Here is a 24,407-nt window from a genome sequence, read left to right as displayed (position 1 = left end):
AATGAACACAGACGCCTTCTTCGATAGACAATAAAAATCCGACTTTTAATTCAAAATCTAAGGTATAGACATTACATTATTACATACGCCAATGTTGTCTAACCACAACTCCATCCAAAACTTCTAAGTGGACATTTAGGAAACTTCGTCGATCATCCAACACTGACAAATAATAGAAAATGAAAAGCATACACGAGTGAGGCCATCAAAGAATGCATGAGATTAAAACCTTACAAACTACGGCGCATATACAATGCTCTATTTACCACCTTGACAATTAAAATGAAAATTTGGGGTTACATAGCACTCCTGACTAGGCTGTCACAGAGAATGCACTGCCATCAAATTTTGATGGGATCATATTTTTCGCCCATAGCGCCACCTTTCTGCTTCTGGAACTGGATATAACGCAGAGTGCTGGCGAAGAACGCATCAGCTGATGGATCTGATGAGCCATCAGTTTGCATCTCAGTTTTGATGAGTTCAATCAAACCTTGAAGCACAGAACTTGTAACCTGGGGGTTCCCTTTCTCAAAGAAGTACAAGTACCTGCAAGGAAAAAAATAAAATAAGCAAAGCAATCATTTAATTCTTAGATTAGATATTTGCTTTGACAATGTTACTTGTTCAGTATTTCGATGAACAGTACGACTGGTCCACTGCTGCCCCTTGTCACATTGGCCATTTGTTGGGCAGCATTCGCAATTCTCAAGGCTCGCTTTAAGCAAAGGAGGACCCTGGAACAAATCAGTGCAAGAGGATTAAAATATTATTTTTGTCCCTGGTTCCTAGTAATATTATTTTTGTAAGATGTATAGGCTCGTCTGCTTTGGAACTATTTTTCCTCATAAAGATAAGACTGATTAGTTAAGAATGAATAGGACATGAACAGACACATGAATATGAACTCATGCACACACAATATACTTGCGAAAACACTCGGATGCTTATGTAGGCCCTGTGGCCCATAGAGATAGATGAGTCATAATTGATTTCTCTATAATATTAGAAATATGGCTACAAGCACAGAGAACAAAACAAAGGTGGTAACCATGGAAGAAAGAGGTTGGTTAGAAATAGGAGGAAATACTTGATAGAGGAAGAAGAAGATGACCATGACCAACTTGTTCTAAGTTCACTAAGAGAATAATAATTGCAAATCAACCCAAATATACTCAATTAAACATATAAAAAATATGGATGAAACTTGTTTGCAAATACCTAAAATTATTATTAAAAAAAAGGCAGATAGACTGATTTGATCCAAAATTATTCAATTGAAGTTCCTGAAAATCTCAAAGGCCCAGAAAACATTAAGGCTCAACCTACACCAACTAGAATCAATCAACTTGACCTAACTCATGGCTAAAACATTCAAGACCAACACTGGTGGGAAATGCACAGCTATAGCTTCGGTAAAGGCATAATGCATTTAAGGTACTGGAACAAGTAGGAGGACCTACAGTTTGGCAACAGAGTAGACTGACTACCACATTGTGGAGTCCAATACCCCACAACAAACTGCTAGGAGTCAACAGAAATATATGGGTCAAAAGAAATAATATGTACCTTTCTCCATCTTTAATGCCATCTTGCTCATCAACCCAGAAAAGATGTGAACATGCATAAACAGCTCTGCACTGATCAGGCTTCTTCAAAAGTTTGGCAGAATACTGCACAAGAGGGAAAACATTTGCTAGGTTAACAACTTCACTCCATAAAAAGTCACACAAAGGTATGTAGCAGACAGACACTCATGACGTTGAGAAAGCTTACCCCTGTGGCCTTATGTGTTAGTGTGTCTCTGTTCTCAACCCCAAAGACATTCATCCGCTGAAGAGTTCCTATAATTAAGTGAATTGCAGTCACTTGTGCTTTGGAGTCCTGCTCAAACAAACATTATAATCAACGTAAGATTAACAAAAGATAAAGACCAATTACTTCGAAATATGCTCTCCCAAATATAACATAGTCCATTCAATTAAAAGACCTGCAAACACAAGGTCTTCTATATAGATAACTTACCGCAACCTCCTCTTCATATAAAATAAATGCTTGGGTGAAGAATTCATAAGCAACAGGTTCAAGATCACAATCATTGGCAGCCTGAGGTAAGAAAACCAGTTACCAAGGAAAACCTAATTTTTAATGGGGCAAAAACTTTCAGGACTGTAGAAGTTTACAAACCTCCGCGCACTGTAAGTATAATCTTAGAGCAAGCTCTGGTGAAGGGACAGATAACAATGCCTCAATAGTCTGAAACAGATTAAAGCAATGAGACTAAGGGAAACACAAAGGACACTTGGAAAACTGAAATAATCAACAAGGGACAAGATAACTTATGAAGCGGCAACTGATGCTTTTCCAGAAATCATAATCTCTCATGTGTAAACTTTTATACCAAATCAGAATATGCTTATTCTAGCTGTGCTAATAAAATAGTAGATAACTAGTTTTCAATTTATTCATAATGTGCAAACTCAGAGAAATAGTAACCTGATGTAAAATTTGAAAGATTTTCTTTGGTGTTGCAGAGATTTCTTCACCAATCACATCTCCATCTTGCCCTTGTAAATGTCTAACCAACTGCAGAACAACATGAATTCATTAAAGATTAACTGGTGTAGAGAAAATCATTTAAATGACAAATTTTACTTGGTAGAAAAAATCATTATAGTCATTGGGAGCTGGTTCTTCAAATAGGCAGTGGTGATAATGACAAGTGAAAGAATTTCGTCTGGGTGAGTTGCCTTTTAACTTAGAAGTACATTCACCAAGTTTTTTGTAAAAGGAAATTTCGTTTTTGCAACTTCAGGCCAGTTTAACTTAGCAAATACATAGTGGATGCAAACTCAAGAAAGAAACCAAGTGCACTTTATTCTACTGATACAAACAAACAACTTAGGGAATTTGAGATTATACATAGCACCTTTTGGGTAATCATGTAAACTTGGCATGATAATGCTCTGGCTAAAAACCCAAGCCACACAATAGTAAGAAATGCAGAAACTGGTTATTTTAGTCCACAAATTAATTACTAGAAATCTACCAATCAACTATAGATTGGATAATCTGACCTATATAGTGACTAATGTAAGGAATCATCATGATTTTTTAAGACACAAGTCCTCCCTCAGAATGTTATATGCCTGTCAATCATCTGGCAGACACCAAAAAGCAGAGGTATGTATAAGGAGACAGTAGGGAGTGACTTTTATGGTTATACATTTACATTTATTATATGATTGCTCATGGCAAACCACACTGTAGATGCATATCACCGAGCCCTTATTAAGGATGCTTTTCTTGCCACTTTGATGCCAAAAGAAGGGTAAAAAATTTAGCCTAGATGAGCCTCCAGATTAAGTCCAATGCATCTATATGTCTGGTTATATTGGATTATTTTAATTCTTGACTCAAGTCTTGAGTTCAGACATAAAGAGCCAACTTGTTTGACTGGTCCAGACTGCATATTGGTTTTAAATTTAACTTATATAAAACTTTCACTTAGGTTGTTGACAGCCTGGATCCAAAGAAATTAACAGCCATAATCCTGAATCCAATTATCCTATAGGGCCTGAATAACTATTTATAAAAAGTGTGTTGTGATAAAAAAATTTTGTAGAGACCTGAATATTCACTTGAAATCTATGGTCAGATGGTTCCCCTCTAGTTATTGTTTCCGACAAAAGCATGACTTGTTTAGCTAAATTTGTGAAAGATCTCTTGACATAGAGAACAAGAAGTCCTTCCTTTTCCTTCTTTCTTCTTTTCTCACTCTTGTACTTGTCAAAGATTGCCATGATGATTATGCCAATTCAAAATGTATCAAGATGTACCATGCCAAGACATGCTCCAGGTCCCAGAATATGGCTAGGCCAATTTTCGAACGGTGCCTTCCACTTCATAGAGATATCAGCATGCCCTATACAACTCAACGAGGATTTTTATCCTTTCTCCCAAGGTACATTATGAAAATTACATCAACCTTATTTATAGGCTACTGTTAAATGTTAATTGTAAAAAGACTACATTATCTTCCCCAGTTCAAACTCAACTAGAACTTCCTAAAGATTTTATTTTATCATCAAAAGACAAAGCGTATGATAATATAAAACTTATACTTCAAAGTCCCTATAAATCGAATATAAACTCAAACCAAAAACTTTCTCAATTGGGATGCATAAATTTGCTTCTGCAGAGCAAATTAAGTCCTGAAGGTCATGGTGGAGTAACATTATCTAAAGGTTTTTTATCCTCTTGGATTGACTTTCTGGTGTGTTGATTTCTCTCTTTGTTGCAATCACTTGAATACATAAAATATTAGGATTGGAAGAATAAGACTGGAAGTAGGATGTGAAAATAGAATATTTCCCAAGGATTTTCAAAGTGCAGGAACACCAAATGATGCTATATAAAGTGGCATTGTAGGGCTAATCCTCACTCTAATTTGATATAGCATCCATAACCTGTATAAGATAACATACTAATGCAAAAGATGACTAAATCGATGAAATAAGACTCGAAAGTGAGGGGTACAAGACTGTGGATTGGAAAAAGACTATAAGTTGGAGCAAGGTATGCAATACCATACCGTACTATACCATACCGGTGTTTCGAGGTTGACTCGGTATGGTACGGTACTGGCGTACCGAGCAGTCCACCAGGGTGTACCGAGCGATACAACAGGGCTTACCAAGCGATTTTAAATATTTCTTCCTCTTATTGTAGCACTGTAACGCTGCTACAGTGTAGCGCTATAGCACTGTAGCACGGTCCGTCCGGTAGCAGACGGTTCGCGTACCGGTATGCCGTCGTAATGGTACGTACCGCCTGTACCGGACAATATCATTCGAAATTGCATACCATGAGTTGGAGGAAACATCCATCATAGAAAGTAAATATTAAGGCCATAAACATAATAGAATTCATCAATGGTTCTTTGTGCCTATGAAGGTTTTATTTATATAGTAAAAACTAAACAACTATAAATATTAAATAAGACAATGGCTCTATCTTATCTTCTCCAAATTCAAACTCAACTAAGACTGTCTAAGATAAACCTTTATCTTATCATCAAAAGATAAAGCCTATAATAAGATAAAACTTCTCCTAACAAACCCAACATTAAAAAGTACAAATACTTCAAAGTCCCAAAAACATCTTTACGAACTAGAATAAGCTAAAAATTTGAGATTTTGAAGCATCAATTGCGTACGCATTATGATTACATCACAGTTCATTCCTCATAAACTACTAACTCAAAAAAAAAGAGAAATGTGTTCATGCTCATCAATTTAAGATGTTTTTTCTTGTTGAACAATCTTAGGACATGAAATATGTCCATGTTAAAATGTTAATAATATGAAGAATTTACAGGTAAGTAAGCACTGTTTACCATTATCTTGGTTATCATTGTCTACTCTAACGATCATGCAAAGATTCTATCATGACAATACAACCATTAGTGCAGTACAGTGATGACCAGTTAGATTAAAGCAACAAATGCCCAATAACATCAAGCATACTCTATGAGAATATATACATAGAAAAAAGTCAAATGATAAATGATGTTTTAAAATTATAAAAAAAGGATCTCTGCAACTTTAAAATTTACAGTGATAAAAGATTTTAAACACAAACCTTAAGGGCGGAAAAGACAAGGGGAGGTACAGTAAAAGGTAGTCGTTTGGGACCTCCAAGAATAATATGCTTCCTTACGGTACATAGGATCTGAAAATCATTGTAGTTGTAATTAAACTAGCTGGTATAACTTGTATATGCAATCGACATGAAGGTGTGAACAACTCAACAAAATAAAGTTAAATGTCACATCTCTATTCATAAGATGCTTTGGCTAAGTCTCTAACTTCATAATAGAATAGCCTATTTTAAATTGCCATGAATCGTTTAATTGGTCACATTTTATAGATAAGATAATGAACCAGAGAATGATTGAGAAAGTACTATGAAGATAATGGATATACAACACAAGAGTAGGCAGTATCTTGATGCAATAGTTTTTTTCTTCCCTTGGAAAAATCTTTCAAAGGGTTTATATGAGAATCCACATTTGTAAGATATTGTTTTTTAGCTAAGATGAATATCTCTATCATCTAAATGAAAAGAAGTACCATATCATAATGACTCTGAAGAAATTTCATGCTTATAAGTGAAAATATGCACACTATCTTTATCATATTTGAAACATTTTAAGTTCAAGATACTGATAAGGTATATAATATATTAGGATTTAGTTATCCCTTACTGACAAAGACAACCCTTTCTCAAAAACTACCAAACAGAAAGTTCTAATATATGTAACTCATAAAATGTGGAAGAAACATATTATCTACCTTCAACATCTCCTCAGGGTCATCGTTATGCAACATATGAACGAGACGAGCAACAGAATTTTGTTCCTCCTTGAAATCCTCTTCATCAATCTATATACAGAGAAAAGTGTACAAAATAGAAAATCAGTCTATTTTACAGGTTGCTCTGATGACATAGCTAGATACATTTAAAGTAAGGATAGTAAGTTTTTGACTGCATAAGAGATAACTAACTGGAAAAGGGTGAAACCGATGCTTACCTCATCATCTTGAGTTTCATCCATATCTCTTATAAGCCCTTTTATCAATTCAAATAAAGCCTCAACCTAGAAGTATCAAAAAATCGTACAATTTGTCCAAAGACCATTTATATCTAGAACACAAATAAAAGGGAAGGCCTACTTTGTCAGCAGTTGATATGCAGGTGGTATTCTTCATGATGCTTTGGATAATAACTACAGCCATGACTTTATTAGTCCCATTATCCAGGTGGTCCATGACCCGGGGATAGTTAGGAAGCTTTAAGGCTGTACCAATATCATTATACTTTTCCAGAGGAGCACTTAAAAGTGCAACAATTTGCTTAGTTGCTCTACTATCCTCGAGTTTAGCTCTTCCTGAAAGTTTCTTGACGCATGCTCCCTGTTGACAAATGCAAGTAAGAAATATGCTGCTATATTGTTCACAAACATTTCGATCCAAATAGCTTTCTAATTGGCCAAGTGTCAAATGAAATTTAATTCTATCCTACTTCATACATGCAACATTTGATAGAGACTGATGTTCATTTTATTTCATAAATGCAAAAGGAACTCCCCAAAGTCATTATATATCAGACAAGAAAGGCATGGCTTGTGTCCTATTTATTATGATAAAACATGAACATCAGAAATTACAGCCAAAATGATTAGCTCATACCAGTACTTGATCCACATAGTCAAGCCGGTCAGGATGCACACGGAGAGTAAATGTGAGAAGGGACACATAGAGAGTGATTGCTCCAACAACAGGCATGTCAACCTGTGCTTCTATTACCTATAAATATAGAACAGCTGAGAATCTTGATATACATAATCAGAACACAGACTTGTTGCACATAATCACTAGTCTTATCAAACCAATGTGACACCAAAACCATCATCAATTAACCAGCAACTGTGACATACACTAACAAAAGATTAAAATGGCCTAGAAGTGTGATAATAGTCAACCACAGCAAAAGCAGCATATATTCTTTTTGGTCTGTGTAAAAGAATAAAATCAAGAATTGTCTTATAATAATTTATATTCCCATAAGTTAATTAGCTATGATACCGGTCTATAATCACAAAAATTCCAAGTATTATATTTTCACCCAAAAAAATTGTTTGTATCTGGTAGGAAATCTACATGAATATGAACTAAGCCAGGCATTGCCACTGCAACAAATATCACAGGAAAAAAATTGAGCTGGGATGGCTACAAAAGGCACATTATTGATAATGTAACTCTAGATCTCCAAATCATGATCATGCAATCATATATCACTTTGTAAAAAAAAATTTAAAAAAATCTTGACGATGGAACTAATACTGAACTACTTATTTAAATCAAGTGCCTAACAACTGCTTGTTTTCACACTTACGAATATTAATGTATAATTGAAGCAACTAGACGCATAAAGAATGAAATATGATAGCTGGGCATGAATTATCAGAATGAAATAAGAACAAAGAAGGTTTTCCTTCTGCTGAAAATAACAAGTATTTCATAATTCATAACACCTACACGTCTAATATTCTACTGCAAGCTACCTTCTTCAGTTACATGCCAAGAGATTATAACAATGTAACAATTGCTGTATAGATCCATTGAAGGAAAAAGGGAACCAAGTAATACCATTTAGTAAGACAGCTTTTAAGTTACAAATGGCCATATTGCAAGTAATCAAGGTTGCACACAATGAAAATGCTATAAATGCCAATATTTGCAAACAAAAAATTTAGTGGTGCTACAATGAAGCCAGGATAGCAACTAAAGAAGCAAGCTATCAGATGCAGCCAAATGCATCCTCAAGTGACATTTCAGTAATCTGATCCATCATTAAGGCCTTAACAATGTCAAGATAAGCAACAAAGACAATTACTAGATACCAATGTATTAAGAGTTCTTGAGGCAAGAAGCATCATGTAATTCCCTTTTTTCTGTCTTTTAGAGAACAAGAAGAAAGGCATGTGTCAAAAGTGAATTCTAAGGTTTCAAGGCTCAAAATTCAAAATTGACTCCTGGAATAGGCTATGTTATGCCAGCAAGAAAGAGAACATTATTTTGTTAACTTTTAATTTGACACCATACTCGCTAGGTTCAAATACACAGTATGAGCAGCATTTTATCATCAACATTAATTCCATGTGACTTTCAAAATCCAATATAATAATGTTTTAATTGTTGTAGCTCTTTCAAACTTTGATTCACCTTCAAACTTCAATATCTTCTAAGTTCTAATCACGTTTCAGGATTGAAAGATCTTGATGAACCAAAGAAAACTGCCACCATCCTGTATCAGTGACTGAATGATAATTATTTCAGATGATCCACAACTAGGTAATACTAATTGGAAGCTCCAAATGCTTGATTCCATTGACATGACCCAGTGCCCCAGACTGCAAATATAACTTTTGCCACCTGAGTTACTAAAATGTCATATGGCAAGATGCAACCAGGTGAAGTTTTTAGAATGTTGGAACAATAATATAATTCAGTACAACAAAGTCAACCGAGAAGTGAGATACCTGAAACCAAATAGGTTTCACATCTTACAACAATTTTGTAGACTCAGTCCTAATTGATATAGATACATACAGAAAACCACAAGAACTTAAAAGGTGCCATGAATGATTGAATGCATTACATAACTATACTTAGGCAGCAAGATATTATCAGAATTCAGAAGAGATATACATGAGCTATATAAGAAACTACCTTTCCTATCGCATTGCTGAGTTTGGAAAAAGCTTCTACTTGCAAGAATTCTGGTAATACCTGCAGCACTATCTATGAGTAAGATTCATTGTTTTGTGTGTGCACGTGTGAAATGCAACCATGAACCATGTCACAAAACTCACTTCTATACTGGAAGCAGCATAATTTGATAGTCTGTCCATGAGTTGAGATAGAACTGTTTTAATATCAACAGTTGGCTGAATAAAGAATGAGAAAGAAATTTAATCAGTCTCCATTATCAAATCAAATATTAGTAGGAGCTAATCTGCCAAGAAAAAACAATAATAATAATATGTCCATAAGAAACAGTACACAGAATTGGAGACAGGATCTAGCGATCTCTTATAATAATACAGAGGAGTTATCACTTTGAGGAAATATAGAAAATGATACCTAGGTCAACTTGCAGCATAAACTATTCTAGACAAAACAAATAAGCTTAAATTATTAATCTATACCGATCCCTAGACTACAATGCATCTCCTGAACTGTTTGCATCTTCTAACCAGTACTTCTCTAATTAGTTCTGTAATTCAAGTAACAGGAGTACCTTCCAAGACCAAAATTTAAGGAAAAAAGACCGTTTAATGCTATAAAATAAACACCAAAGGGAGTGCTCAAGAGGCTTACAGTTCTTACATTCATAGGCTACTAGCTTCATAACCAAATACTATACTCCTAAATCAACTCAATTTAGGCTTAATTCTCAAACGAATAGGATATAGTGTATAACTGAATACTTATAATATACTGTCACAGTATCGGAGTGCTACAGTACCATGGCACGACAGTACTTACTTTTTCCCTGATATCGTAAAGTTATTTGGATTGGACTTTTTTACAGGGGCTTATGTTGTCCGAAATCTATTAGGACCAGATTGGTCTTCCTTCCCTTCTGTCCTAAAATAATTAGGGCTCCAATAACAGGCAGCTGCGGTCCTAACTTGATTAGAACTGGATGAGACTTCCTTCAGTGCCATCCTAACATGATTAGGACCAAATAAGTGCAGATAAGCATGATAATGGAACAGGAGCTGAGTGTCGACCGCTCAGATGAGTCTGCTGGACTGACAGGTCTGATCTTTGTATTTTAATAGGAACATATGCAAATAAAGCATGAGAAAGGATAATGATGTGGTTTAATTTAGGAGGTTGTTCATCATGTTCAGGTGTCATCTACAAGACAAAAAAAAAGGAAGAGTATGTGGAAGGAGATTGAGGTCAACACTCAATAGAACCAAGCAGGTAACCTTACAAGTAGAATATCAACGAAGACCTTTGCCAAAGCATCCAGACTTCTTTATGGCAATTGCGCCTTGACATAATGACTGTCAAAGTTCCTCCAAATTAAGAATGAAAATAAAAAAAAGGAGGCAAGCCTAACACAAAGGTTCTTGCTAATAATGGATGGTCTGGGAGGGTCAATATACAGTCTTACCCCTACAAACAAAGAGGAAACCATACTGCAGCATCATGATTCACCTTCAAAGTTCCTCCAGGTCAATCGATACAAAAAGAGAAGGGGAAAGAAAGCTACAAAGAAGATCTTTCTGTTGCCAATTCACATATAGTACACAGGAAAGAAATATGACTGACCTAAAAAAGATGGCAGTTCATGAGGCTCTTCCAATGCAAAATCTGAGGAGAGTCGATGTATATAGTCTTACCCGTGCAAACAGAGTTTAATTCAGTGAAATATGAACTTAACCACTGGATTGTCTTAAAAGATTTTTCCTTGGTATTTTTCAACCAAAAACAGATTAACAATTATAACAAGTCAAGATTAAGAGTAGAGAAAATCCTACAGCTAAGAGAAAATTTGCTCACTTAGATGCACATACTAGCTTATACCAAATCAAAAAGTTATGTTAGGTATAAAGAGTAATCGATATCAATAATATAAGAAATAAAACTAAAAAAATACCTCAAATTGAAAATAACTAAGACTTGCAACCATTACTTTACCTACCTGAAGCTGGGGAAATGCACCTAACAATGTTTCAAGAGTTTGCAAGTGATATTCATCTGGAAACACTTGGATAATACAATCCATCAAATAGTGTTGTGCTAGCTCATCTTTACAATTGACAACCTGTTAGCCAATTCATTTTAAGAAAATTTAAAATGTGCAAGCTAAAGTATTATTTAAAACTTATTAACAAGATTGACCTGTTCCAGCACTCTGGGAAGAACAGTTTCTTTGTATATATCAAGATCAACACCCTCAATCTGGCTGAGAACATGAAGGTTTTTGCCAACCTATGAGAAAGAAAAAGAGTAAATGCAAAGGAAAAGATGGATTTTCTACTATCTTGCTAGAACAAAAATCAACTTAAGGTACTGATCTTACAAGATCACGAAGTTGGCTCCTTTCCTTTTCTCGTTTATCCTTTTCCCTGGTTGGCCCCTGCAGACCAGAAAGTAAAATTCTTGCTCTTAACTCAGGATCGCCTAAGAGTAAAAATTAACAATCACTAAAACACTTGCTTGACATAACTGCTATCATGGTACAGCGAAATGCCAAGTTTGTGACATGCATATGTTCATGCATCATACATGCACAAATAGACAACAGCAACTGATATATATGACAATCACTTAAAACCAACCTGATGATGCATTCGAACCCAGAGTTTATTCATCTCTGTAAAGTTTTGAATAACAAATTCAATAGCATGATTAACTGTGTCAGCATCCCTGAGAAAAGGCAATATAAATCAAAACAAATATGAGTAATAACATGACCAGTAGCAAACCACCAAATTATAACTTTCATTTTCGAAGTGTGGCTCTAAATCATATGAAAGAGCTAGAGGAACAAGACAGGCAGAAGAGATAATTTAGATGAAATTCAGTTCATGCAAGAAAGCTTGTTACCGAAAATAATTCTATGGTTCAAGAAATTTCATCATAAAAGTATCCTACAATGAAATTCATATTGGAAATAAAGCCAAGAGGAATTGAAGATCAGAACTCTACCACCAAGGATTTAAGTGCCAGTCTGATACAAGTTTTCGTAATATATCAGTATACTTGACAGCATACCAACCTATACTACCTGGGGTTTTTTAAAAAATAATAAAAAATAGAAACAAACTATATATATTGGTACTGGTTTATACTTTTTGTTACTAATACCTAGTCGGACCGACAAATACCCATCAGTATGTACTACTGCAATCGGTATTCAGAACCTTGAGTACCACTCTAAAGTCTAAACCAAGAGACCTCTATGGTGGAATCTAAGAAGCAAAAGTGAACAGATGCAAATCAACTCAAAGGATTTGAGTGTCAAAATCATATCAGTTGTATATTATCTTAGTCTTATTTTTGGTATTTTTATTTCTATATTAAAGAGAGTGAATTACATTAGGAAAATGTTTTTAAGTCATAGATGCATATATCATATCTAGGGAAGTGGTAATCTACTATGAATAAGAAGTTTGATTAAGGAACCTATTGATGTTCCTCTCTTCTAGGAGGCTCTTTATCTGAAATGAGATATAGTCAGCCTATATCTTGTTCAGAAATTATAAATAAGATAGGGTGAATTTTTGTGGAAAAAAAAACAATTTTCTTCATGGACTTATTCATTTCTTACACCCTTTGCTATGTTTCATCTAGCTTCTAATCTACCCCTTCCTTTCCATGGTGTCTACTCATTGCTAGGTACTGCCCACAGCTCACTTACAGAGATAATTATCAGATATCATTTAACCAAGCAAAACAAATTTCAAAATAATTTTGACACAGAAAAGACAAATAAAGAATCAAGTAAAACAAATGATAGGTTGCTTAGGTCATTCACTGAAATATTCTTACCCTTCGTACTCAGACCCAATATCAGGCAACTTATCCCTGCTAATTTGACAAAGATAGCTTCTCAAGAAAAGCCCACGTACAGGATGCTGAATACCACGGCACATTTCTACAAGGTCCTTAAGAACATCCTTTGCAGGAGCCTCCTTTGACTTGATGTAAACAGATCCTACTGTGCATAGGAGATACCTGGTCAATTGACAACCTGAACTTCAATCATGTGGACGAGACAAATATACAGAATACATCACATCAATAATAACCAGCCAAACCATTGCAGATAAACAGAAAAATTGAACTTCAGCAATAACATAGTGAAAGAAAGAAATGAATCAGGGTAAGCAAATGAAGAAGAGCATAGAGAAGATATATATGAGAAACAGTAATAGATCTTGAAATGGATCTCTATGAACAAAAGACCACTGTAGCCAGAGATCTGCTTGTGATTTGATCACCTTTAACTTCTTAAAAAATAAGAAAGCTTCATTACAAAAACATCAGAAATGAATCAGGGTCAGCAAATGAAGAAGAGCATATAGAAGAAATACATGAGAAAACAGTAATAGATCTTGAAATGGATCTCTATGAACAAAAGACCACTGTAGCCAGAGAACTAATTGTGATTTGATCACTTTAACTTCTCAAAGATTAAGAATGATTCATTACAAAAGAAATTCCACTTGTGTGTTAACCATAATGTTAACAAGAACAGGAAAAGAAGAGATAAATGAGCTTACAAGTGATCCAACAATCATTCATCTAGTATTTTTTGGTATGGTTTCTGAAAAGTGTTGAAACTGAATATAACCCTCCAAAAATCATTGTTTGGTGAAAAAAATTTCCAAAGAAAATAACTTAAAAGGCAGCCAATGCTAGTTAACTCTGAGTTTAGAGGTAGATCAGTAGAACTTATTAGTTCTCACATGGTTCATTTATATAGAAGAGACCCTCTAAAGCCTTATCTGCTGCTTCCATAACAAATTATCTTTTTTTTCCGGCTTTTCATATTTTAAACCTGTTGATCCATTTTGGGAACCAAAAAATCAATCACCATCTTATCTAGATCTCGGTTCAAGTACTGGTAAATCCTAGGAAACCAAACACTGATGTCCATTTGCTAAAGAGATAACAACTACCAGGAGTTTAATCTATCATCCTATTAGTCACCTTGCTTTTACTCATTAAAATTGGCAAATTTGATCCAAGAAGAGTTCAGCATTCTTGTTCTCCATCAGAATAATCATCAAAAGACATGATAACCCCTAAATGTGATCCTACATCCCTAGGTAGTCCTGGTTTATACTCATGAACCCCCCTTCATAGCCTACCGATTTGATTTATTCTTATGGAGTTGTGCTTCAGAAACATCATAGTTTTTTTGGTCCATACCATATTCTTGTAATGATTGCTTAATTCAAGTTTCATATCTGACTCTTCTTTAATTCATTAACAAACCATTTCTTTTATGCCAAGAAGTATCCAAGTTGAAGATCTAATCGAGTTTTCCCTCTATTTAGAACAGAGGTATATGAATAGTTGACAAGATTGGGGTTCTACTACTTACATGCAGCAACATCTTAGCTTTAGGTACTCCATCGACAAGTCCTGGATATAAGAAGCTGATGAAACATGAAGATCAAAGTGTGTTTATCTAGCCACTTAAGAGCTTTGTTCGGTCAAATAATGTATGACAATGCAACAGTTGAATTGTGAGCATGAGCAGAATGGCAAAAATTTCGATTATGACCTGCAGCAGGGAAGTGAAAAGTAGCAAAATCTCAGAATACGTTGGTGATATGAAAGAGCAGTGTATCCTCTCAATGACATACATAATCATGCAACTTGGGTATCCTATGGAAAGAAGTAAAAAATCATGCACCTGTCAGATGCGAGACTTTTTAAATCTATGATGGCTTACCAGATGCGAGACAATCTATGCTTTCAATGAGCACCGAAAGGTGATATAATTGTTAATAATCTCCAATGCCCTTGGGGCATGATGATTTAGGAGTCATTTGAAACCAATGAATTGGTTTACTTTTATTAGTCAAAAATCAAGATCTTATGCTTGCTCATGAATACTACTTAATCAATCCAGTAAACAATAAATCAGTTTCAATTATCCAACCAAATACTCGCATTTTCTCATTGCATGATTTACCTGGTGCATTATAGCTCAAGTTCTTTGCAAATAATGAGCAATTAAGAAAGAAGTATTCCAACTCCAACTCAGCACAACTATTGTGAAGTAAAGGTAGCCAATAATTTTCGACAATTATGTCATTCAATTGATCAGCAAAACATAGGCAACAAAAGCAATGAAACGGAGCAGGGTTCATAGACATTACAGCCTGGGCAAGATGTTGCCTGCGTGCTGAACGAGTTCATACAGCTCGATAACGGAGATGGTGCCGCGTGCCGTCTCCTCCCGGAAGAACATCTCTATCTTCCTCAGCTCATCAAAGGCCCTCATATCTTCCCAGTCCCCGGAAAAGAAACACATTAAGATCCAGCTTCTACACAAGCAGCATTCACTACAAGCAAGATCAAATAGATATCCCAACTCACAGAGCTCGTAGTATTTGTGCGGGGAGAGCAGAGAGGTCCGCAGCTCCGATAGCATCTGCACCGAGTACCTGAGCGCATCCTTCAAGTCATTGGAATCCTAACACAGGATAGAAGATCGGGGTCAGACGAGAAGCAGAATAACGTTGGGCGAATGGTGAAGGTTAGGTTTAGGAATTAAGGCATCGTAACGGGATTGGGTTCCAACCAAGGCGCGGTGCATGTAGAAGGCGTTGTGCTGGATGCCGGCGATGCCCTCCGCCAGCCACTTCTCCTCATCGTCGCCGTGCGGCAGCATCTCCACGCCCTACGATCGATCGATGAGGCTCCTTCCGGCGCCGCCGCGGCGATCTCTCCTCGATCTCGGTCTTCTTTCTCTACCTTGGATTTGATCCCCTTCTTCTTCTTGCAACTAATATTCTCCGCCGCTGCGATTTGGGTCGGGAATTTGACGACGGGACTCTGCTTGCATCGGTGTTCCCTGCGTTTGCAGGCTGGAAGACCGAGCTTTCCGCTTCCGCCCGGGTTCGGCTCGGTTCGGTTTTACATGAACCACTTAGTGAGAGATTTAAACCATTCTGAGGGTATGAGAGTCAAATTATATAGGTTACGGTTTTAAATGAAAATTTGAAAAGCCAAAATGAGGATCTAATTGGTCGAGAAACCAACGACTAGGGGGTTTTCCGAAAAGTTGCATGTCTCAGTTGTTGCTTCAAGCACTTTTCTGACCGAACCGGCTTAGGCCGTACTGGGGGTATGATGGTCATATAGTAGATATTTTGGGTTGTAATTGAAAATGTATAAAATATAAAGCCCTAATCGATGAAAATACCAACAGGTTACGGGGCTTTTTGGAAAACGACTATTTCTATTTACGATTTCGTTCGTCTTCCTGCGGCGGGCTCACACCATTCGCTGCTCCACCTCTCGGCGAGATGCGAGGAGAGCTCCGCCGTTGCTGCAGCTCTCCGTCAGTGGCGTCACGAACCTTCTGAGGCTCCTCTTTCCCAAGAAACAGACGTCAGCCACCGCCACCCGCTTCATCCCTTCTTCATCTTTGCTCTCGGTGGCGAGCTTCTGGCAGAGATGAACTAGCGCCTTCTTTGGCTCAGTAGCGTGGATGATGTCCTTGGAGTTCACAAGGCGGACTATGGTCGTGCTTGCTTCCTTACAGGTAATGAGGGTTAGGTTATTTCCCCTTTTAATGTTCTTGAAAATTCGGTTCTTGTCATCGTAGTTCCCTTTTGCGTAAAATTGTTGTATAAGAACTGAGATGTATCGGTGGACATTCCATGTTCTTGACGAATATAGAGAGCATTGATGTTGCATGAACACGTGTGGAAGAATAGGGCAGCTATTTCAGATTTGCCAAAAAGTACTATTTTGTTTATCTCCATGGTTGCTATGCGTGGTGAATTGGGGATAGAAATCTTGACCGCTGATTGTGAACACTGTACATACAGGGATGCTGGAAATGTAAATCTAGCATGTCTTAAAATACAAATAATAGGAACCTTCCACCTTTTGCCTTTTGTCATTAGCATATTCTCAAATCTATCATGACCTGTCTCTAGCTATAATAGCATCTGCATTTTCTAATCATGCCTTCTGTCCTTTAGTGCTCGAAATTTGTAGTCAAATTCATATCTTCTCACATGAAATGCCTAAATGTAAGAGTTCAACAATTTGTTCCAGCCTATGGAAGCCCCCTAGTTCCTGTTATATCTTGCTAAGCAAGCCACCTGTGTGGTGTTGTATTATATGGACTTTTCTTTACTTGGATATCCCTTTCAGGAACTCATCTGTGAATTGCTTTGACAAATATGTTGTATCTTTTTTGTGCATAGATTGGTACAACCTATATTTTATTGCATGTAGCACGAGCACTACAGTCTGGCTTGTTGAGCTCATGAACACAAATAATGTCGTATTTAGATGGTAGAGAATTGACCTCAGACATGTATGTTGATGATTGATTATTTGAAGACCCTATAATCAAGTTTCGTGGCACATAATTTGTTTAGCAGTTTTTATCAATATGTATTTTCTGTTTTCATTTTAATTCTGCAATACATAACATTTTCATACAATGTCAGGTTATTAGTCCTATGCATAATAAATTTATTATTTCATGTAAAAAATTGCAACCGTAGGTTTAGAATGAAAATTTTATTGGATGATTGTTGTAGACATGACTTTGACTGAAATGCTAATCTCCAACATTTAAGAACTTTGTGATCTCTTCCTACAGAAAAGAATAAACATGTACTAAATATGTCATGTTCAACAAATTATATCATAAAAATGTTTAGGAAAGTTTGGATCTACCAAAGAACAAGTTTCATAAAAAGAAATTCACTCTGTAGTTATACAAAAGAGCTCTAAATCCAAGCTTATTTATAGACAATTGAAGAAAACGGGGATAATTTTGAAAAAAAAAAAAAGAGAAAAATCAAGAGAAGAAGGAAGAGTGCGACTGGTGGAAGAATGGAGGATAAAGAGGGGATGAAAGAAGACAAACAAGTGGGACAATGGCATACTTATAGGGGTGTAGGATAATGCCGACCACACCTTGTGATACCAATCAAAAACAGGCTGTATCCATTGTGCGAACCGATACTGGGTGAAATGCCTGGTATCTGTTCTGGTTCCAATTGGATCACTGTATGCCAGTTGATATCGACTAGTCTGGCTGGGTTTCAAATCCTTACTTCAACTAATAGACTACTGATCAATTTGCATAATATTAGCCTTCTTCACCTGCTACATTCATTGGATCAAATTGAGTTTGACTTCAAGTTTTAGCTACTGTGTCAGGTCATCAAATTGACTTGCAAGCTTGCTTGTTTAGGATTGTCTTAAACTGAAAAAAGATCATGGATTTTACACCCTTCACCGTGAACTTATCCTTCATTCGCTGTGGTCATCTCTATATTGAGACTGTACATTTTGTTATCACCATTATATTAGATAAAGAAAGCCAGAATTACATATTGCTTTGAAGCTACAGTCATAAGGTTAATTTGAGCCGGGTCTCTCATTAGACTGTGGAGAATATACATTATTTGATGTGATAAGCCAAAAGCTTTTTTGTGAATCCAGAACTGATCCGATAGGGAGTTGGTTGATCTCTCAACTTCTGCAAGTGACACAAGATAGATTATGTTTCATATTGGGACAAAGGAAAGATCTCTAATAACTTTATACTCAAAGGCTCCCAAGTGTGGTGCATATACCTGAATGCTTGCCAAAAAGTATTTTATAACCATTTTCCCTTGTAGAGACAAAAGCCCATGGATTTTTGTTATTGCAAAAGCTGTCATTTACAAACAGAAAGATATGTTATATTGATTTTCAAAGGGGAATCAACTCTTCATGGTTGTCGTAGAATTGTTGGCAATTTTGTTTCTAGAGTAACATTTTAAGTATTATTATTTTGTGTAATCATTGATGATTTTTTTCTCCTTAACATAAATTAAATTATCATAAATAATGTGTTGCTTTATTTAAATTATTAACTTCCTTGTTTGTGTAGTATATAATAAAATGATTAAATTGATTTCCTTAATCATGTGGACAAGTTAGGAATTTTGTTAGTTAATTAAATTATTAGTTAATTTATTTCCTAATGAGTGATGTGATTTTTAGAAAGTAAATAGTTTAAATTTTATTTTTTTATGAACTATAAGAAATAAATATTATAATTTTATCTTTGTGTGTGAATGTAAAATAAAATTAAATTAAAAATAAAAATTAAATTATTATTTATCTTTTGGGGAGAGCTAATATTCTCTAGGGGGCTCTCCTTCTCTCATTCCTCATCGAGCCCGGCAATGATAGAATTCTCGAAGAAAAGGATCCCTTATGAGAGATAGGTTCCTCTATTTTTTTTCTTATCAGATTTTATTTATATTTTAAAATATTTGATATTAGAATTGCTATAATTTATGTGATGTATGATAATGTTTTAATTTTAAAATTGTATTATTAATAAATAATGATCATTGAATTATGATGTTAGAATGATTCATTAATTCAATAATAGTTCTAATTCATTTAATTAGACATATTTATGTGAAGGAATTATGTGTAAATTTTTATGATTTAATTAGTTTTAAATTTGAAATCATAATCTAAATTAGTTTATTCATGAAAAAGAATGGATTTAAGGTTAATTGTTATTTTATAATATTTTAAAGTCTTTTTGAAAATATTAAAATATAATTTAGTAAGAGGGGTCAAATTAGGGTTTGACCTTAGTTAACCTGATTGACCAGACCAACCCATGTGGCCAAATACGACCTAGCACATGTGATCAAGTATAACCCAACCCATATGGTCATACATAACTCAGCCTATGTGATCAGGTATAGTCCAACTCGTGTGGTTAGGCATGACCCAGCCCATGTGGCTAAGCATAACGCAACCCATATAGCCAGGTACGATGTAACCCATGTGGCGAAGCACGACCCAACTCATGTGGCCAAGCACGATTCAGCTTATGTGGCCAGGCATGTGATTAGGCATGATCTAACCTACAAACCAAGTGTGGCCTAATTCGATGGTAAGGCTAAGCCTAACTCGTGAGTGAGGCTCAGCTCAACTCGCAAAGCTAGGCTCGCCCAGATATGCAATTGTCATTAGACACATCGCCATCCCTTTATTCAGCCCATTGCACCTCAACCAAACTTGTTACGTGGAACAGGCATCTGCAACGCACGTGATCCGTCCAAGGCTCAGGTGAGTCGGTTCGATTTGGGTTAGCACTATGTGATATAGTCTAATTTCCTCTTCCTTTATTGGTTTGAGTTTGTTAGTTGACTAAATCATACATGTTTGATTGGTTTAAGTTGGTTCAGGGCAATTCCAAACAAACTTGACTAATTCAAGCCTACTGGACGTAAAGCAATCAAATCTAATTAGATTAGTCTAGGGTGATTTCTGATCATATCTATAACGATTTGATGTTGGTCTCATTAGGTCCTAATTAAGTTGAGCTTGGTTTAAGTCAATTGGATTATTCCAATTAGGATTCTGTCTGATTGAGGACTATTGAGAGATTGATGCTCATGTCTTTATGATTAAATGAACTTAAAAGTTTTATTTGAATATATCTTTTAGAAATGATTATTGGTTTTCTCTTTTTTTTTATTAAATTGATAATATTGATGTGATTGTTATCATGTTGTATATATGAGTATACTGAGTACTCCATGTTGGAAGTGCAATCTGTGAAAGAAGCTACGGGTCCATCAAAGTGCGGAGCCACCAATAGACATAGTTTAGTAGGCTATACGTTAAGTGTCGTCTATTATAATATTTTATCATACTATTTTTTGGATGCATATATAAATGAATGATCATGGTTAACTGTGTATCCCTGCCGAGGGCAGGCAGGGTGATTCCCTTCAGGGATTAGCGGGTAATTAGACATAATGATTAAGCGGTTCTTCTATTCGTTGTTGGGAGAAATGTGTCCTCACTTGAGCTGGTGAGGGATATCTCTTCATCCACTATCGGGAGTGCGATATGGATTCTCTCCATTGGGAGGAATTCATCACGTAAAATATGTCTCTCCATCCACTGTTAGGATAGTACACCATCGAGTATGATATACGTGTTTGTTATCTAACTGTTATGTATGTCATTTGAGATGTGTATTATACGACCGATGCATGACTTTGTTTATAGCATAAGAATCATCATTGTTTTTCTGATATAGAAGTTTTATAATGGATTGATATATTATCATTTTGTATTAAATTATTAATATTTGTACATATTTCAAGAATATTGAAGATTATTTGTATGATTTTTTTTGAATGTTTCTACCCGTATATTGGTTGCTATTGTGTTTTTATCTTATTTTTATTTTCATATTAATCTATTACTTTGTAATATATCTAAGACTTGGGTAGAGGAGACTTTTTAGTAACTTATGATCATAAAAAGGATATAATTTTTTTAATAAAAAAATATTTTGCGTCATAAGGATAGATTTTGGATTCAAAGATAAGAAAAAAAGAGTCTTGTATAACAATAGTTTATTTTTTTTATAAATATGGGATGTTACATTTTTCGTGTGCAAACAAGAACTAGTTTATTATGTTCTTTATTCTTTATTATGATCATGATGATTAAGAGTGACCATGACAATTCAATGTGAAAGTCCGAATTGCAAGTTGTAAGAGCCCTACTAACACTTGAAGTGACTGATTTGTTTTCTTTTTTTCATCAGGATGATGATCAATGCCTTTTTTGGCATCAGCTACTTCCTAGTTTCAAATGCCAGCTAGCAAGATATTGAGATGCATGGGGCTGATCAAGAATCTCAAAGCCTCCACACCGAGTTGAAAAGGTAGCTTGGTTGCTCACTGAAGTTTTGATAATTCCTGAAGATTTGGTTTTTGATACAGCTACTGTTTTGTAATGTTTTCCATATGTGCTGAATCAGACAGGCAATTATATCTTGTTACCGAACAAACTTCTCAGAAAACAGAAGCTTTTGTATCAGTGTTGATTTCTTGAATTGTTGAGATGCCTATGGCCACAAAGATCCATGAACTGCATGAGACAAGTTATAAACTAGGAGAATGTAAATGAACCCCTTTCGTGCTTTGGTTAGGAAGACGACCTTTATTATCAGTACTTGGATTAACTTGTTAGAGTCATTGATTATTTATTATATTTCACCTCACAGATTAATAGTAATTTGTGAGAGGAGATACTAGGAACAAAACGGCAAGAGAACATGGTCTGAGAGAGTAATAGATATAATATATATTTTTTTATCTTTATAATAAAAATAATAAATTAGTCAATATCTGTTTTCGATTTTTCCGGTATCAAATTCAAGTTTTATTATTATGCTTTATTATGATATATGTATATATATATATATTGGAAATAAATAAATGGAGGAGGGATGAGGTTGAGCCGTACGGGGTGGTCCTTTTAGGGAGCAAGGACAAGTGAGCCAACTGGAACTGTGGTCGGTGGAACATGGCTTGGTCGGACCCATATATGATGATGTCGCCCATGGAATCGGACCAATCTATCCGTCAAATCCAAATCAGCTCAGGCGTTGCCATGTGGGGAGCGGGCAAGAGAACGTGGGCGCACGGGCGCGGCCGTACTGCATCTCCCACGCCGCGTCCTAAACGACAACCCTCTCTTTGCTCCGCCGCGGCGTGCAGCCAACCACTCCCATGTGCTCTCTCTCTCTCTCTCTATCTCTCGCTCAATCTCCATGCGTACTTCAAGCAATGGAATCGAAGGAGAAACTAAGCTCGGATCTTGATGTTTTCCTTACTGGCTCCTCTTGCTCTCGGTATTCCTATCAGCCTCTCTCTCTCTCTCTCTCTCTCTTCGATGTGTACTTCTGCAAGCAATAGAACCGAGGAAGAAACTAAGCTCGGATCTTGATGTCTTCCTTGCTGGCTGCTCTCACCCTTGGAAGCTATCGGTATCGTACTTTCTCTCTCTACACGCGCCATGACCGGCAACCAGACAGGATCACCCAGCCATCCATCCAGCTATCGTGAACACCGCGGCGGAGATCGACTAGAAATAAGATCGTGTCTCACCCATTGATTTAATGAAACAATATTTATCATAAAACTAAAGATGATTATTAAAGATTTTATATTCAAATTTGCTAGCCAACTGTAATCTCGTATTTAAGCTTATCACACGTCCTCGAATTGGACTGAAGCGGTTTGGCAAGCAGCTTTGATTAAGTATATCCGATTTCTTCGATATTTAAATTAATTAATTAATAAAATTAATTTAAAAAATAAAAAAAAATATATATATATATATATATTGAGTCTTAAACTAGTCTGAGAAGATCCCAATTGAACTCTCAATTTAGGGGATTCATAAAGATAATTTCCTAATTTATTCTCTTTTTTTTAGTTTAACAAATATAATATTATATTTTTAAATACATATATATATATATACATATATATATTACGACCATAGAAACTTTGATCATTGATCATTGAATAACCAAGAAAAATGTTTTCATTAGATTTTGTATCAAACTTTCGTAAAACATCTTTTTCATTCAAGATAAAACATTTACAATCGAAAACTTTAAAGTACGAAACATTTACTAGAATCCTATTCATGACATAGCATGTCGTATTAACGGCTTCGACCCAAAAATATTTGGGTAGACTATGTTCGTTTAATTAGTAGTTACTTGTTTGTTTCCGTTGTTGCTTGCTTGTACGAGGAAAATATATCATCATTTTTTTTTTCTGATCACTTTTTATTTATTTATTTATTTATTTACTTCAAAGAGAAAGAAACATAGGGGAGTATATAGATTTTCTGATAATCAAACATCGTAGTATTCATGTAAATAAAATTAAGTATATAGGTATGACGTCATATGGCATAAAGTTCAATCGATCAAAAATATTCTTAAAAATTCGATTAGCATTATGACTGGTTTTCAGCTGTCAAATACATGAGATTTATTGGATCAGTTGGTGGTCTAATTGGAACCCTAAATTTAAAGTGGTTCTTTTGGCATTTACCACAATAGTTAGCCACTTTGTATGACTAGAAAACTATGCATCACATGCAGCTGTCTAAGAGATTAATGCAGACAAACAAAAAAAGCTATTTGGTCATTGAATACTTCATGCTTGTCATTCTTGTGATTGGAAGAGACTTCACTCTTTCAACTTATCT

The 24,407-nt window shown here is 35.5% G+C and overlaps 1 protein-coding gene and 1 long non-coding RNA gene across 2 annotated transcripts; one reads left to right on the top strand and one right to left on the bottom strand.

Moving 5' to 3' along the window:
• Positions 1-24: 24 nt before the first annotated feature.
• Positions 25-16,223, bottom strand: LOC135592893 (vacuolar protein sorting-associated protein 35B-like). The gene is made up of 22 exons (XM_065082617.1): positions 15,910-16,223; positions 15,705-15,801; positions 15,485-15,611; positions 13,140-13,325; positions 11,927-12,014; positions 11,668-11,724; positions 11,487-11,576; positions 11,287-11,409; positions 9,440-9,514; positions 9,297-9,356; positions 7,254-7,370; positions 6,738-6,977; positions 6,596-6,661; positions 6,357-6,446; positions 5,644-5,733; positions 2,497-2,586; positions 2,188-2,256; positions 2,026-2,106; positions 1,777-1,884; positions 1,570-1,673; positions 624-737; positions 25-549 (listed from the first exon to the last, which is right to left on the bottom strand). Exons 1-22 carry the CDS (start codon positions 15,997-15,999, stop codon positions 342-344), a joined length of 2,370 nt encoding a protein of 789 aa, XP_064938689.1. The 5' UTR covers positions 16,000-16,223; the 3' UTR covers positions 25-341.
• Positions 16,224-16,559: 336 nt separating this feature from the next.
• LOC135594247 (uncharacterized) lies at positions 16,560-22,185 on the top strand. The gene is made up of 2 exons (XR_010480046.1): positions 16,560-16,875; positions 21,940-22,185. It is a non-coding gene; the product is annotated as an uncharacterized LOC135594247 (long non-coding RNA).
• Positions 22,186-24,407: the final 2,222 nt, after the last annotated feature.

This window comes from Musa acuminata, chromosome BXJ1-9, assembly GCF_036884655.1.
Source record: "Musa acuminata AAA Group cultivar baxijiao chromosome BXJ1-9, Cavendish_Baxijiao_AAA, whole genome shotgun sequence".
NCBI lineage: Eukaryota > Viridiplantae > Streptophyta > Magnoliopsida > Zingiberales > Musaceae > Musa > Musa acuminata.
The sequence above is the reverse complement of the archived record's forward strand: the minus strand, read 5'-3'. Positions and strand labels throughout refer to the sequence as shown.